The sequence below is a fragment of the Platalea leucorodia genome, assembly GCF_965183815.1.
Source record: "Platalea leucorodia genome assembly, chromosome: 5".
Classification (NCBI taxonomy): Eukaryota; Metazoa; Chordata; class Aves; order Pelecaniformes; family Threskiornithidae; genus Platalea; species Platalea leucorodia.
The window spans coordinates 80106635-80123520 of record NC_138827.1 but is presented as its reverse complement, the minus strand read 5'-3'; the positions used below and the strand labels follow the sequence as shown (position 1 = coordinate 80123520).

General features: G+C 44.0%; 2 protein-coding genes across 7 annotated transcripts; one reads left to right on the top strand and one right to left on the bottom strand.

Annotated features, from left to right (window-relative positions):
- Window positions 1–60: 60 nt before the first annotated feature.
- SSB (small RNA binding exonuclease protection factor La) lies at window positions 61–10445 on the top strand. 2 transcript variants are annotated; one of them, XM_082313629.1, is made up of 12 exons: window positions 61–158; window positions 4983–5057; window positions 6487–6590; window positions 6758–6932; window positions 7088–7195; window positions 7296–7396; window positions 7642–7713; window positions 7798–7840; window positions 8581–8721; window positions 9106–9289; window positions 9462–9593; window positions 10309–10445. In XM_082313629.1, exons 2-12 carry the CDS (start codon window positions 4992–4994, stop codon window positions 10404–10406), a joined length of 1224 nt encoding a protein of 407 aa, XP_082169755.1. In that variant the 5' UTR covers window positions 61–158; window positions 4983–4991; the 3' UTR covers window positions 10407–10445. The 2 variants fall into 2 exon arrangements, with proteins under 2 accessions (XP_082169755.1, XP_082169754.1); XM_082313628.1 differs by lacking the exon at window positions 61–158 and adding an exon at window positions 1637–1660.
- Window positions 10420–16787, bottom strand: METTL5 (methyltransferase 5, N6-adenosine). 5 transcript variants are annotated; one of them, XM_082313632.1, is made up of 9 exons: window positions 16764–16787; window positions 15784–15917; window positions 14940–15061; window positions 14146–14260; window positions 13516–13697; window positions 13030–13112; window positions 12282–12333; window positions 11547–11596; window positions 10420–10529 (listed from the first exon to the last, which is right to left on the bottom strand). In XM_082313632.1, the coding sequence occupies exons 3-9, from the start codon at window positions 15046–15048 to the stop codon at window positions 10476–10478; spliced, it is 645 nt and encodes a 214-aa protein (XP_082169758.1). In that variant the 5' UTR covers window positions 15049–15061; window positions 15784–15917; window positions 16764–16787; the 3' UTR covers window positions 10420–10475. The 5 variants fall into 5 exon arrangements, with proteins under 5 accessions (XP_082169758.1, XP_082169757.1, XP_082169760.1 ...); XM_082313631.1 differs by lacking the exon at window positions 16764–16787 and adding an exon at window positions 16228–16672; XM_082313634.1 differs by lacking the exon at window positions 16764–16787 and having other exon boundaries at window positions 15789–16673.
- Between the last annotated feature and the right edge of the window lie 99 nt (window positions 16788–16886).

Below are 16886 nucleotides of genomic sequence, written 5' to 3'. Positions count from 1 at the left end.
CCCGCCCCTCCGCTGCGCGCCCGCCCCGCCCCGGAAGCGGCGGCCACGTGAGGGGCGGGCAGGGGCAGGCGCGGAGGCTGCTGGGCCGCGCGGCGCCGACTGCGGCCTTTAAAGCGGCGGAGCGGGGCCGCGTGCGGCGGGTTCCGGGGCTGCCGCAGGTTTGTGTGAGGGGCGGCCGCGCCTGGGGGACGGCGCTGCTCGGGCGCGCTCCGCTCCGTCAGGCCCGGCCCCTCGGCGGAGCCGTGCCGGGGCAGGGCGGGTGGCGGGGCCCGGCGGGCGCGGCTGCTGGTGGGCCGGGAGGGAGGGAGGGGTCCCGGCGCGGGGGAGCACGTGCTGCCCCGCTCCCCGCGGCTCGGGCGGCGGCGCGGCGCGGGGCCCGGCGGGGGCAGGGGGAGCCGGCGCCGCTCCTTCGCTCGCCGCGGCGGTTTCCCGCCGGGAGCGCCTCACGCGGCGCTGGGGCGGGCGCGGTTCGCCGCTGGTCTCCAGCGCCGCGCGGTGCCTCCTGCGCGCCCGGCGCCGCGGGCGGAGCAGCGCGGAGGGCACCGCTCCTGCGGGGCTGCCGCCCTCCGGCTGCCGCCGAGGGGCCGCGGGCTGCGGCGGCCCCGGCCCGGCCCCGCGGGAGCAGCGCGGGGCGCCGCGCCGGGCGGGCTGCGGGCAGCGCTGGCGCCGCAGCCGGGCTGAGGTGTCCGCTGGGCGGGAGCCCTGGCGCTGGGCGGGAGGGTGCCTGGGGAGGGTGCGTTGTCGCTGTGGCAGCGTCGAGGCGCCGTAGAACAAACTGATGGGCTCCTAGCACAGAGGTAAGGTTCGGGAGCGGACATTCCTATCGGTTACATGCTTCTTGTAAGAAATTCCTTCTTATTTGGCACTGATTCTACTAAAAAAAAACAACTGTACAGATGACACCAGTGATGAGTGGTGGCAGGTAATCCTTACCTTAAATAAAAAGCTGTGTTTTGATACAAGAATCTGGTCAGAAGGCTCAGACCTCTTACACATGGGTTCCTGAACAAGGCATGGCGTGAATAACAGTTCCATGTTACTTTACTGGGGAAATTATTTTTTTTAATAAAGCCTTTCGTTCTCTCTATTACAGTAATGGTAAAAGCCGTTACCCTGCAACTAAGCTTTGTCCAGACCTTAAATCTGTGAACTAAATGACTGCTAAGATGAAAATCCACTTGAGAGTTCTTTTGGGATGATCTAGCTAATACAGTGTGGGATCAAATTGTTTTAGTTAAAGGGCTTGACTGTCATTTTCCATCTGTAGTTTGCATCTCATGCCTACTTGCATTATTTTAATTTGTTTTGATTTTGAGTAATACCGATGCAGACTGTTGGCACCCAGAAGGAACAGCTCAGCATGGTCTACGAAGAAAGCACTTACTACAAAACCTTGTGTAGGATTTTGCGTGCTGCTCAGACTGTGGTTGTTCTTCAGCAGGGCTAGCTTTTTATCAGTCTTCATTGCTGCACAGTAACTGAAAACTATTGATCTGGAAGTTGGATCCAGAAGGCTGGCTTGTGCCAAATGACTGAGCTAAGGAGTCTGAAGTGAGCATGTGCCTCAAGACTAGAATTTCTCTTAAATTAGAAGGCTGCTTCTGCTTTTATTCTAAATAGGTTAGAGCTCCATCAGTGTCTGAACTGAATTCCACATGTGGTGAGCTTGAGTCTTTCTTAGTCTTTCCTTCAGTTTGTTGTTACTTGCAGCTGAACATGTGCTTTTTAGAAAAACTATTCCAGGTGTAAGACTTAGTCTGAAGGGCTTGTCCCAGGTCTTGTGTTGTTTTACACTTCTGTACAGTTTGGGTTTTACCTTGGAAATACTGCTAAGGAAATAGATTTTGGGTTTTGTCCCTTCTTAGCAGGGGAGCTGAGCCTTATTATGTGTAAAGCGAGTTGCTGGTTCTGGGTATTTTGGTACCGGAGTGAGGCAGACTGGGAGGGTGGTGCGCTGTGAGAACTGGGGAAGTGAAAGAAAGACAGGGCATTCAGGGATATAACAAGGCTGAAGGAGTTCAGGTGGCAAAGCTGGGTGAAGAGAAAAGCGTATGTTCTTCCATGATGCTTCACAGCACTATTATCTTGGCATTTCTTAATGGCTTCTTGGGTATCCAGCAGTAAAAAGAAGGCTGTCCTGCGTATTTCGGACTGATGTGGTTTTTGGCGAGGCTAGAAGAGCCAGGCTACCCTGGACAGATGGAGGGGGGGTTGCTCTAAATGACAAAACCAAAGAGAAGTTAACAGCTTTACAGATGGATTCTCTTGTAACTATACTATCTCAGACACACTTCCTCTGTGTAATCCTCACCTCATTAACTGGGGTAGAACTGCGGGTGATTTGGCAGCATGCGGCCAAAAGGACCCAAGTTTTATTTTAACATCTTGTATTAAAGGAAAAGTTGCTCCAAGAAATCCATGCGCTCTTCAGTGTGACAGGTAAAAGAGCAAAGACCACTGAAGGGGCAAGCAGATACAGCCTGCTCAGAGGCTGCTCTGTATTTCACACTACAGAAGAGCACAAAGCAGCTGTCTCCACTCAGCTCTTTCTTAACAGTGTACTTGAGACTGGCTGACCAAATGGAAGGTGGTGAGGGAATATTCCTCTATCCAGCTCAATCTGTATTTCAGTGTGCACCAACAGATTGTCTCTGTTCTAGAGATCCAGAACATATTGTTAATGCATTTTTCTTAAAATGGGATACATGACTAAAATACAAATTAATTTTTTTCCTCAGGATATGCAAGAAAGTAAATTTTTTCACATCTCTTAGTAAATTGGTGTGTCATCATACACATTGATTGAGCTGTACTGTGAAAAGCACCTATAAGAAAATGGTTCACATAAATATGTTGCCTAGTGCTTAAAAAAAATCTGCCCCACCTGGAGAAGAGGCTTTGCAATGTGAGTTAAATCACCAAACTAAGGTTCAAGAATATGAAGATTCACATAGCTGCCATCCAGTACTTTTTTTTTTTTTCCCCACCCTGAGGATATAGTTTAATGTCAAATCTAACCCACTACAACTGCTTGCTGCCACAAAAAGGTGTTTCTGATTTTTTTTTTTTTTCCTTCTCTTGTCCTCCCTGCGCTAACAGCTCCATCACTAGTGTTTTCTACAAACAGAATCAAGTCAGTGATAAATTTATCTAATGAAACTGTTCTTCCCTTTCTTTGATGGGTTAACTTTCTGTTGGGTCAGGCGTTAAAGTAGCACACAAGGAGTGTGGTCAATTGATCCAACGAGAAAAGCTGCAACTACTCCATAGACTGCCACTAAATTACACTAAAACAGGTATAATGTAAAAGAGAACACTGGTTTCTCACAAGTCGGGTGTTGGGGACAACATCGCAGGGGGATGTTAAGATAGTGCCAGCACCAGAATGTGGTGGTGAACTAAGTCGGTCTCCTGCAGTCAGGGTGGATAACGTGAGACATCTGAAGTAACTGCAACTGTTAGCTTGTGTGCTGTGGCCTGGATTTTAGTGAGGTGCTTTATAGACAAATGGATGACACTCTGAGCATAGCTGTCAACTAACACTAGCTGAAATCATGCTCTAAAGAGTGTTGCAATGTCAGGTACAGGTGGAAGTCCACTAGCGGAGACCAGGATGCAAGTTTTAAGGCTGGAAGTGCCTAGATTAAAAAGAACTACAATCAAGTCGAAGGATGCGACGTAGCCCCGAGATCAGAAAGAGGAGGAAGTGGGGACACTGCAGACTGCAGTAGGCTGAACAATGATCGGTGAATTTTAGTAGTGTACTACAATAAGGTGGGGCTGCCAGGCGGGTGTTCTGATGAAGACCATAATTTCCTGTGACAAGGGAGTCTTAGGGGAGTTTTCCCTGCTTCTACGTTGTCAGTCATCCTGATGCTCTGAAAGATGTTACTGTCCTGCGAGTGGCAGAAGAGCAGAATGTGTATGCTTAAGTCTCCCAATAAACCACGCAAGACATGAGTGCAAACCCATCTTCACCAGTAGTCTTAAGGATCGCTGATCTGTGAACTGGGGTAACTGAGGGCCATGAAACTGCTTCGTCTTTTGTAGCTGGATTTAACAAGTGTGATCATGCCCAAAGGTTGAAAGATGAAATGTGTGCTTCATAGTTCAAAACCAAATTGAAACTGATTTGACAGCTTTATAAAGCTGCATTTTTCCTCAAGGATTATTCTTCACACTCTAGCCTTACCTTAAGAGCAACTAGATAGACATTTTCTGATCCCAGTTAACTTTCTGGCTAGTAGCTGCTTTCTTACCAGCCTTCTAGTGCATGTAGTGACTACCTGATGTACTGGAATTATATGCTTAATGCCAGTTAAGGGAAGAAGTTACTTTCAAGTTAAAACATTTTACCTCTTATCAAAGATGCTTGATTCAGTATTCAGGCAGAACTACAGTGAAGACAAGTTTGTAAAGGAGAGAACTAGACATCTTTAGGATGTATTAGTAAATACAGGTATTTTCATTCTTTCCTCCAATATGTTCCTTGAACTTTCAAAGATTAATTAGGAGGCAGAAACTTCAGAAAAGTTTCTAATTACACCTGTTTAGGAATATTAAACAATTTTTGTTACTGATGTTTTGCCTAGTGATGGGAGGTTGGATTTGACTTAATAAATGTTGTTGGCTCTCGGGTTTGTTGCTGTTAGGTACCAACTGAGGATCTGTGCCTAGAAAAAGGTAAATAACAAATAATGCTGTGAAGTGCCAGCATTTTTTTTACTTATCTTGAATGCAGAATGCTAAATGCTGCCTTAGCAACCGAAGTATTTTACTTGGGTTTTTTCCAGTTGTTTCATAGTTTCCCCTTGGAGTTCTGCAGTCATGTTTAAAGTTGGCTCACAAGCATGAATGTACAGCTAAAGAACTTGTGTGTTATCTTGTTCAGATGAGGCTGCAGTAAAATGCAACACTATGTAAGTCTGTAGAAAGTACTATTCAATACTTAGTGCCTTTGCTTTATATTCTCTTCAACGCAGCTGGTGAAAATGGCTGAAAATGGAGATGGTGAAAACATGTCTATTTTGGAAAGCAAAATCTGTCAGCAAATTGAGGTAAGTTCAATTTATAGTTTGGGACCTGGACTGAGATTTAGTTTTAGAGACATTTATTGGTAGGGACTTGGCTAATGGGAAGTTAACTTCATAGGGAGTTAGACTTGAATCTTCAGCTCTTTAAAAAATGTCTGTCACAGGTCTATGACAGGTATTTAATACTTCAAGATAACTCATAATTGTAGCCCAAGTTGGAAGTTATACTTGTCTAGAGTTGCCTGTAAGACCACCATTTAAAAACACAAAAGGTTTAACTTGCTAGCGTTTTAGGTGCTATAGCAAGTGACTGTATCATTAAACAATTCATTACTATGTTCACTGGGGTTATTCTATCTATGCAAATAGGAAGATGCATTTTAATTCTATATGACTTAATTTTTTTGGGGAAAAAAAATCCTCCTACTTGGGCATCTGTGCTGGTCAAAATATCAGCACATTGCATAACTTGCTCTTATGATTTACTGCTTTGTGTAATTTATTGCTACAAATTACAACTAAACTTTAACTGTTTCTCACTCTAGAGGCTTGGAGGGTTACCGTACAATGGAAAACTGAGCGCATCACTTAAAATGACATCTAGAACAAAACTGTTTTCCTGCAGGACAAAACCACAGCTGAATATGAACCCCCATTAGCATATGGAGCCGTAGTCATTATTTGTAGGGGGGGGCGGGGGGGAACCACCAGAGATTGAGGGAAAAATAGCTGACAAAGCTAGACTTGTGGTAACGTGAGTCTGAGGTATACTAGAGGGAGAGGTATTGTTGTAAAACTTGCACTGACTTTTTAAAGCACAATGATGTTGGTGGAAACACTCCAGCTTATCCTATGGCTTCAAGTATTTGACCCTAGTTAGATGACTGCTAGTAAGGAAAAGAATCTGATTAACCTGTCTGTCTTGTACTGAATTGTCTTCCCATGCTGGACATTATCAAAATGAGAACATAGTAAATAAAAATTTTTATCTTACGGTATTTTCTTGAATGAGGCCTAGAAACTCTAGTCTATGTGTATGATTTCTCAGTGTGGCAAATACAATATTCTTGCTTATGCATTCCTTAAATAAGGACTAAAACCTGAATCTGTTGGTGACAAATTTGACTTTTGACTCTGCAGAGCTTGATCAGGTTGATGAATAATTATGTTAACAGAATAAGCTTCATGCCTTTCCTAAACAAAACTGCAGTCTACCTTTGCCTCATTAGTCCCACTGGATGAAGACTGGTTTTCTTACAGCTTATGTGTTGCGGCTAACTTTTGGAAAAGTATCACGTTAAAGCAGGAAGTAATAATTTCAGAATTTCTAGTTGTTCAGATTAATGAATTTTGGTATGTCTCAATCCACTGCAGTAAGTTGTCAGATGAAAAAGGGTTTTTAAGACTGAACATTCAAAGACAAATCTCTCTCCCCACCCTTTCTTTTTTGCAGTACTATTTTGGCAATCACAATCTACCAAGAGACAAGTTCCTAAAGGAACAGATCAAACTAGATGATGGCTGGGTGCCTTTAGAAGTAATGATCAAATTCAACAGGTAAAGCAAAGTACAGCTAATCTGGATGGAAGGGTAGCTTTCAGCTACTTATCTCTGTTTGGGGCCAAATGTGCCTGGGCTGCATGTACAACTCCTCTTGCCGTTTTAACATTTGGCTTCGGCTTTGTCTGTATATTTGTAATAACCTGTGTCTGCTTACTCAATAGGTTAAGTCGCCTTTCAAAAGATTTTAGTGTTATTGTAGAAGCACTAAGAAAATCCAAGACTGGTTTAATGGAAATAAATGAAGACAAAACTAAAATCAGAAGATCTCCAAACAAACCCCTTCCTGAATTAAATGACCAGTATAAGGCTGCAATTAAAAACAGATCTGTATATGTTGTAAGTAAATGTCTTCCTTTGCTCTGTGCTGTTCTGCATGACTCTGACTGAAAACCATCCAAGTAAAACTTGAATTAATTCATACCAGATAGGTTATCATTTCTGACTAAGTGTCAGTTTGTTGCATATAATTAAATCTTGTTGCTATCTTGCAGAAAGGCTTTCCACTAGATGCAACTCTTGATGATATCAAAGAATGGCTTGAGGATAAAGGTCCAGTTGAAAACATTCAAATGAGGAGAACATTGCAGAGAACATTTAAGGTAGCTCTTGCGATGAACAGTTAGACCCGGGGCAGGGACCCCTCCTGGACAACATTCTGTTCAATTCCTCTGACACTGAATGTCTCTTACCGTTTAACAGGGCTCAATATTTGCAGTTTTTGATAGTGTTGAATCTGCTAAGAAGTTCACAGAGATCCCAAACCAAAAGTACAAAGACACAGAGCTGATAGTACTTTTCAAGTAAGTCCGCTTAACTGATGTATGAACTAATAATGGCCAAGGGTGGATTTAGACAAGAACCTGGCTTGACCTGAGAAGTGTCAGTTTCTACACTGTTGTACAGGTATTGATCGCTGTACCTTTTGGAGACTAGCATCTCAACTCCGAAAGATCATCTCTGCTGTTTCTTGGCTGCTGCTGTCTTATAAAGTAATGATAGTAGAATACTTTTAAGTGGTATCAACTTAGCTTATATTCTGTTGAAGGGAGGAGTATTGTACAAAGAAGAATGAAGAAAGGAGACAAAACAAAGTAGAAGCTAAAGCAAGAGCTAAACAGTAAGTCATTATCAATTGAAGTGCCTGGCTTTGCTCACCTGACCACACTTCAACCAACTCTTAACTAATTTAACTTTCCTGCAGGGAAAAAGAAGAAAAACAGAAACAAGCAGCAGATGCTGAAATGGTATGGGTTTCTTAACTCTCTATACCTGAAAGCTATGCAATGCTTGCTTTTGTATGGATTTTCAGTCTACGCATATCAAACATGCTCCTGCAGCTACATTTTGTAAAGCTAATGTGGGATATTCAGAGTTTGAAATTCTGTAATATAGAGCACTTTCTAGAAAGTCACTTCAGCTTTCCCATAACCTATAGTAAGACTTCGTTTTGTCATGGTATTTAATCTTATTTTCAAGGGACTAATTTTGTTTAAAGGATCATATCCTGAATTTAAATTATTAGGCATGTTTACCTGTTCAGAAGTGATCCTAAGCGCACCATTCAGATGATCGTTACTCTGTGGTATTTAAAGGATCCAGTAAGGATTTAATCAGGGTTATATAGATTTTCAACCTAAGGTGTTAGCCTTCAGAAAACTATTTTGTAGAATTCAAGACTGTAACTCTCTTACGGGAAAGGAGTCCTAAGTTCACATACATGTATCATAGTAAGCAAAGAAATTTTAAAACAGTTAAAAAAAAAAAAGGGGGGGGGGGGGGGGGACACGACACCATGCATGACTTGGACTTCAGCATAAATAAGCTATGTAGCAAGAATGCTTGGGTTACTGATGGTGCTAAGGGGGGGTGACTTCAATTGCTTATTTATCACTATCATGTTTTAATAGTCTTAGGGTTGAGGGGAAAAAATGAATATTCAAGCTTGACTCTTCAACAAAAATGTGGGGGGTTTTATTTCATTTAGAAGTCTCTGGAAGAAAAGACAGGATGTCTTTTGAAGTTTTCTGGTGATTTAGATGATCAAACCTGCAGAGAAGACCTCCATGATGTATTTTCTGATCACGGAGAAATCAAATGGATACACTTTGTCAGAGGTGCAAAGGAGGTCAGTACAATCTTAGATAAGGAGTTAAAATCTCTGTATTAAAAGTTTGAAACAGAATGATTAAATGCTTGTTCTCTTATGTAATCAAATAAGAAATTATTTATTTGACTTGTGGAATTACAGAATATTTATAGAACTAAATTATTCCCTTAAATTCTTTGAAAAGAACAGACAAAGGTTCCAGCCTTCTCAGTTGATGAGGTCAAAACTGAGACTGAGATGGTTTGTTAGGACAGTTTGGGGGTTTTGCTTCAGTCTAGACATATTTTACATCATGCAAGAGTAACGAACTTGCTGAAGTACATAACCAGATATGTTGTTCATCATTCTAGCTGAATGTTTTCACAGTAAGATTCAAATACAAATGCCACTCTTCTTTTTAAGGGAATTATCCTATTTAAGGATATTGCAAAAGAAGCTCTGGAAAAAGCCCAAGCAGCACATAACGGAAACTTACAGCTTCGGAACAAGGATGTTACATGGGAATTGCTAGAAGGAGATGCAGAGAAAGAAGCCCTGAAAAAAATATTGGAAGATCAGCAAGAATTACTGAAACAGAAAACAAAAGGTCCTCCTTTTATTGGTTTAAGCATTTATAATGTCCTAGAAGTGGCATTGTGTGAAAGTAACTGTAAATAGTGAATACATACTAAATACTGACTAACCGTAAAGCATTCTTCTGAGTTTCCCAGTTAAAAAGCCAAATGATACAAAGTTCCTGACATCTTATATCCCCACAGGACGCAAAATTAAAGGAAAAGGAAGAGGGGGAAAGACACCTCAAGGTGCACACAAAGGAAAAGTACAGTTTCAGGGCAAGAAAATAAAGTTTGAGAATGAAGAAGAAGGTGGTGAAGATGATACTAAAACAGGTATGTCATTCTGTGCACTGGATACAGCTGCTTTAGTACACGGAGCTACTTTCTGGAGAAGTACTCATGTTTCTTACAAGTGTTTCAGATTTGGCCCTACATTGTAGTATTTCTGTCCTCTTGTCAGTATCCATAAAGTAACTTTAAGGGTCTTGTGCTTGATTCCTTCCAGAACTGTCAAAAAAGCATATTAAAATAATTACCAGATAGCTGAGGCTGTACTGCAGGGCTGTTCAAAGCATTCTGCATTGAGAGATGGTGGTTGTCGCGGTGCTATGCAACCACACAGACCCAGTCTCGAGTGGTGATTTTTTTTTTTTTTTTTTCCCCTTGAGGATATGAGAAGACTAATAGTTCTGCATATTGGTATTTAGCTTGGAGAAGATGAAGAGCTAAGCTTCTGTTCATTAGATATGGCACCTGCTTAAACAAAACCTAGTAAAACCTACTCCTGTTAGACTGTATTCCTTCATCTTCTTACCTGTCCTCCTGCTGTGGAGTTATACAGGGAAAGAAGCTCTTCCAAGTTGGTGTTTTTGAACATCTAAAAGCTTTAAGTCACACTAATAAGTAAATTCTCTAGCGTAGCAGTAGCTGTGGATAAACTAGGACTCCTCCTTGAACTTGCATGGTAGGAAGGGTTTGTGTTTTCAGATTTCAGGTCATGCTGAAATGCTTTCCTTGACCATAAATGACTACATATTCAATCTTGCAGAACCAGCAAGTCCCAAGAAGAGACCACTAGAAGAAATGGAAAAAGAAGAACCTGCACCAAAACAACTGAAAACAGAAAATGGAGATGGAGATCAGTAATACTACAATAAAATACAAAAAAATCATTGTTTTTATTGTTCCATTTTCAATAGGTTTTAAAGACATGCCTCAGTTCAGGAGTTTCTTCGCAGAAAATCTAATGAAATCCACTTCAATGTCAACCTACAATGAGAGGAAAAGCTTAATTTTGTTGGGTTGCAGCTTTTTTTTGTTTAAGAAGCATGCTTACTCTTAACATACCACCCTGGAAAACTCTTTTATATAGTTTTGTTTATACTGTCAGATCCTCTCAACTTCTCTGGCACCTCATTCAAATGTAAAAGGTTCTGGACTTTGTAAGCTTATGGTTATGTTAAATAGCTGCCAATAAATTCAGAACTTAAAACTGCTTACTACTGAAACCTGGATGTTAATGTAGTATAAAGCTGTAACTGTAAAGTAGCAAAGCTGAAGGACAGACTTCCATTATTTAAGTTCAAATCACCACGAGAATAGGTACAACTGAATAACGCTTCTAGTCTTTGCTACTCAGCATAGCTCAGAGTCTTCAAATCTTGCTTAGTCTACTCCAGGATTCTGTCTGCTTCCCCTGTGGTAATGGGATACATGTCTTCTAGGCCAGCATTCAACACCCAGGACCTTGCCTGTGGGCTTAAGCTTCCATACTCTAGCATCCTGACTAGATCTTCGGTTGTGGGATGAAGTGCACAGCTTCTTCCTGCCCCCTCCAAGGTGGTTCTGGGAGGGATTTCGCTGGCTGTAGCTATTTGCAGTACAGAGTGTAGAACACTGAAATAATGCTACAGCTGTAAAATCCTAGTTACTCTGGCCTTCATTACCTAATTCGGTCCAAGTTCCAGTTGCAGATAGCATCAAGCAAATACCTACTACTGTCGAGTCAAGGAGGCTACTCTTAAGCTTTTTCACATCAAGTCACGGTGCTGGCTTTAATTTTTGTGTATAGCTTTGACTTGTGTTACAATGATTCTTTTCCCTGTTGAACTACAAAATGTAGTAACAGCACTGGAACTTGATGCCATCGTAGCGAACTTGTGTCAAGTGCCATGAGCATTCCTCATCCAGTACATATGGCCCTAAAACTTAAATTTTCTTAAGTAGAATTTATTTACCTGCCTGGTACAAGATGGAGCATTTTCTCACGTTAGGTTTTATACTTACTGATTTCTTCTTATGGAACTTGTATGATGCTGGTAGGTCATATTTAAGTTCTGTGAACAGTACAAAGAATACTTGTTACACTAGAATAATTATTAGTCAATTGACTTGCACCCTACACCCATGTTCTTCTATTGCCCACTGACCAGTAACTGTTTTGATCTCAGTACTAGATTATGACTGAACATTTAAGCCAACCACATCAGACAGTAAGTGGATGGCTGAAATGCAGTTGTGTTTCAAGCACTTGTGCAACTTCCATGTCTTAAGTTGTACGACTGTATAAAGCATCCAGCTGGTCATATTTAAGAATTGGGAAGATACTTGAACAACTGTCAGAAAAATATTTAGGTGACTATAAGGACAAGATGCTTTTTTGTGTGACAACTGGCCTGCACTTCGCTTTTGTTGTTCAGCAACAATCTCCTTTTGAAGCAGGAAGGTAGCTAACTTCTGCTTGAAGGCAAAATCTAGTCCTGGAAGAAATCCAATTCTGCACAGAATATGTATTCCTCAGAGCTTTATTGAGTGCCTGCTTGTATTCTAGCCAGGTAGCAAAGTATATTTAAAAAAAAAAAAAGGGGGGTGGGGGGTGCTGCTTAAAAAAAGACCTGTGTCATTTTTAGTGTTAAATCACACTTAAGTTTACCTCAGGCTGTTAAGACTGGCTAGTAGTGTTATAAATATTTATTAGCCCCCAACAAATTTTTTTTTTCTTTAACATCAAATTAATCTTACCTGCTATGACTTCCATCTTCACTTCCCATTCATCTGCTTTCTTTTGAATGTGCTATAATATTAAATCATAGAATCGTCAAGGTTGGAAAAGACCCTTAAGATCACCAAGTCCAACTGTTAACCTATCACTGCCAAGTCCATCTATACCATGTCTTCAAGCACCGTATCTATCCGTTCTTTAAATACCTCCAGGGATGGAGACTCAACCACTTCCCTGGGCAGCCTGTTCCAATGCTTGACCACCCTTTCGGTGAAGAAGTTTTTCCTAATATCCAACCTAAACTTCCCCTGGCGCAGCCTGAGGCCATTTCCTCTCGTCCTACCACTTGTTACTTGGGAGAAGAGACCAACCCCCACCTCGCTACAGCCTCCTTTCAGGTAGTTGTAGAGAGCGATAAGGTCTCCCCTCAGCCTCTTCCAGGCTAAACAACCCCAGTTCCCTCAGCCACTCCTCGTAGATATAGGTAGATTTAAAAAGCTCGTTTCTACCCTGCCTTATAAACATCTCCACCCCTGTACTTATTTAAGAAGTCTCCTGTGCTTTTGTTTGTCAAGCTGAAACATTAGATCACGTACTTCTCTTGATGTACGTGAGAGCGCAGTTATTTGACGTGACTGGTATTTACCCAAAACAAGTTTCATACCCCATAAAGGTGTGAACAAATCGGTGAAGCTGTAGACAACATCATTAAATGCCAGCTATTTCATTGCCTGGTTAATGCTCACCCTACTAAAATGAAGGACTTACCTGCCGCGTTGAAGTTTTGTGAAGGGAATATACAGCTGTTTTTGCCATTTGTAAAGCAGTTTTCAGAAAAATCATATCCATTCCTAAAAGAACGATGAAATTATTAGCATTGTTAAATGCAAGTTTAAACTAGAGGATTTAAAGATCTGCCTCATGCTTCAATTTTTCTGGAGTAATAGCTATTTGAGAAACAGCACTGAATACATTAAGGTACAGAAAGTATTTCTAAAACTTAGCCAATTGTTTTCAGTAAAAGAGAAAAATGATAGGGATATGAAATAGCTAGTATTGTTTATTTTAAACCCAGCAATTGTTAGTTACAATGATGAAGTTGTTAATCTGCACTTAAGAAACTGATTTCAGATCACCAAAACTGTAGGTCATTACAATAGGTAATTGTAATAAAAAAGGGAGATGTTTCATTAGAAGTGTTTCCTTTGCTATTTCATTCCTAATAATTTCTAATGGACTTTCAGAATTACCAACCTTTATTATGCTTGGTACCAAACGGAGGGTTCATAATAACTGTGTCAAAAGTCTCTGACATGCTGTCAGATAAAGAACAGACATCGCACTGAACCATGTTGATGTTTGTGAGCTCAAAGTCTTCCATATTGCTATTAAATATTTCCAGTGCATCTGCATCTATGTCAAACCCCACACACAATCTATTAAAAAAAAAAAAGTGTGACATATTAGCCTCTTGCAAACTAAAATGGTGTTTAAATTCTATAGTAAAGTTTTGCAAGGGATTCACGTACACAAACTGTTGTTATCTAGGAAACGTAACACGCATACACTATAAATTCAGTGCTGATACAAATGTGAGTAGCTCTGTTGCCTTTTCTCAAATATCTTTTTAAAGTTTGTGAAGGAAGTTTCATGTGTTCATTTAGTGCTTCAGGGGAAAGCAAACATTATGACTTCCAAATTCATGGCAACTGTCCGTCTCTTCCACTATTTGAATGGTTATTGACTATCTAAACATATGAAATATAGCTTCATTATGCACCAGATCAGATACCTAAAATTAGTTTAGTTCAGCATTGCTATGTTCTAATCTTATTTTCTATGCCAGAAAAAAAACACAACCAGAACTTAGTATTAAATACTTACCCTGCTCCTAACATTGCACTTCCAATGCTGAGCATGCCACAACCACATCCCAAATCTGCAATTGTTTTGTTTTCGATATCATCAAAAGTATTGTGAATTGTATAAAGCATACATGCTGGGGAAAAAAAAAATACAGGTCAATAATATCAAATATGCATCTGATTATTCAAGAAAAGCTACTTCTGCCTTCAGAAAACTCTGAACTAAAGGTTTCTTGCCATGCAAAATTAAGCTGATGTTCTCACTACCTGTAATTCTCTTTTTCATTTATATGTAAAAACAAGTCAAAAACATTTTGATGAGTGATAGAACTCTAGATCTTTGGTGGAGAGATTACACGTAGAGCTGTGAGTATTGTTTGTGGAAAAAATATGCCTATAAATTTGTCTGGGGCAAAACAATAGAAGGACATAAAATATTGGAAAAAATAATAATTAAGGTATGGATGAGTGTCTGTATATACACCTTTACTGGTTTTTCTGTGTCATGAAATAAGTCAATTTCAGCTTTCTCATTTACAGATTAAGATGTTTCTATCACAACATTATCTTTTAAATCAATTTACTTGATTTTTGGATTGTACATTAACAGTATACTTCTAATGCAAAGAAGTTAACAGATCATTAAAAAATAAATAATCACATTCCTGCCGGATACAATTTCTCAACTCCTTTTAGTGTAAAGGCTTCCAAGGAGATAATGCAGTAGAAACACTTCTTTTCTTTTTTTTTATTATTTTAAACTGCTGATGAAGAACTAGTAAAAGAGATGAGAGTGCCGTAGGTAACCTCTACCTGCAATATGAGGTCTTGTTGGATACTGTTCAAGGAGTAGTTTGGGACTTTCGAAAGTATCGACTTGTTGAAGACAGCTTTCCAGTTCTTTAAGCTTTAGTTTCTTCATGTTTATAGTTTAACTAAGGAAAATAACGTTTAATCAGTTACAATAATATAAATAAACTACGTATTATCTTGAATTACTCTGTACTCGAAACCCCGCTGTGCTCCCTAGCATCTCCCAGGCGCCCTCCTGCAGCTGCGCTCAGGGACGGCGCTGACGGCGCACTGATGGCGGGGGACGAGCGCGGCGCCGGCTACCGCGACCCCGCTCCGGGACGGCGGCAGCCCCGTCCCTCACGCACCGCCCGCAGCGGCTCCCGCCCCAGGCTCGGCGCCGAGCAGGGCCTGCGCCCGCCTCGCCCGCGGCTCCGGCCCTCGGCCCGGGGCTCCGCTCCTACCGACAGGCCCCGCCCGCCGCCGAGAGAGGCCCCCAGCCCTGGGGACCTCCGCCGGCCGCTCGCCCGGCAGGGCCCTCTCCGCGGCCGCGGAGGCGCCGACCCGCACAGGGCTCCACCGCCCCCCTCCACTCACCGCAGCCCCGCCGGGCCGGGCCGGGCTGAGGGGCCGCCGCGCACTTCCGCCCGCCGCGCCGCGCCGCGCCGCCCGCCGGCCCCCGCCGCCGCGCCCCGCCCCCCGCCCGCCCCGGCGCCGGGCCCGCTGCAGGCCGCCGGGCGCTGCCGCTTCCCGGGCAAGCGGCGACCCGCGGGAGCGGAAGGCGACTGAGCGTTCCCCTCGTTCGAGCTGACAAGCGTTAGCTGTGACGGTCACGTACGATAAACACGGCACGTTTTATTACAACCTTACGTGCTACCACCGTGAGGTGTCTGTGAAAGCCCGGTCCCTCAGCGCTTTCCTGGTGGCCAAGCCGTCGAGCGCCATTAGGGACAGACAGCAAGGAGGCGGGCTCCTGCCTGTCCGGTGGAAAGGACGGTCCTTGGGAGAAAAGTAACGGATTTAGTCACTTCGCTCATGTTTTCCCTGCTATCCTCCTGCAGGCAGACGCACTGCACCGCCTGCCAGGGAGCCCCTGCCCTTCAGGAACCGCACCGCAACCCGAGTTCCCAGAGTACGGACAGCCGCAGGGAACAGGGTGGCAAGGCCGGCAGCGGGGTGCCCGCCCGGGGACCTGGGGTGTTGCTGCCGTCAGAGAAAAGGTTCCTTTCGTCTAGGGACAGAGTTTTTTCTTTTAAGGTTTTCCATTACACAGCTGAAAATCTACTTATCGAGCTTTAGGACTGCTGACCGGTACGTGAGCCACGGTAACTCGCATCCCAGTACGTCCTCCCCAGGTGGGAGCGTGCAGACGCACGCCGGTACCCCAGGCCCTGGGGCTGCGGGCGGCCGGGGCGCCCCGCTCCGCCCGCCGGGCCCGCCGCCGCCCAGCGGCGGGAGCTGCTGCCGAGGCCCGGTGGGGCTCTGCCCGCTCCAGCGGGGCTGCTGGCGGCAGCCGCCGCGCAACCGCGGGCCCGCAGCCTCAGAGGAGCTTCCCGCCTCCCCCGCGGGCGCCTCGCTGCGCCCCTGCCCTCACAGCTGCCCCGCCGCTGCCGGACCCCCGCGGCCCGGACGCCCCGGCGGCAGCGCGGTGTCTCCACGGCAGCGGCTTCGCCCGAGGAGCGGCTCGGTAACAAAGAGGACCCCGCCGCCGTCGGGGGCGCTGGCCGGCCCCCCCAGGTTGGCGCTCCGGGCGAAGGGCGGCCGGGGCCGCGATGGCGGGCGGCGGGCACCCGCGGTTCCCGCGTCCTGCCGAGAAGTTCGGGGGCGGCGGCGCGGGCCGCGCACCTGCGCGCTGAGAGGGCGGCGGGGAGGGCAGAGGAAGAGGAGGGGTAATGTCAGGGGAGGGGAGAGGCAGTGTCAGGAGGAGGGAGCGGGCGGCGGGGAGGGCGCCGGTTCCGCGGCTATCGC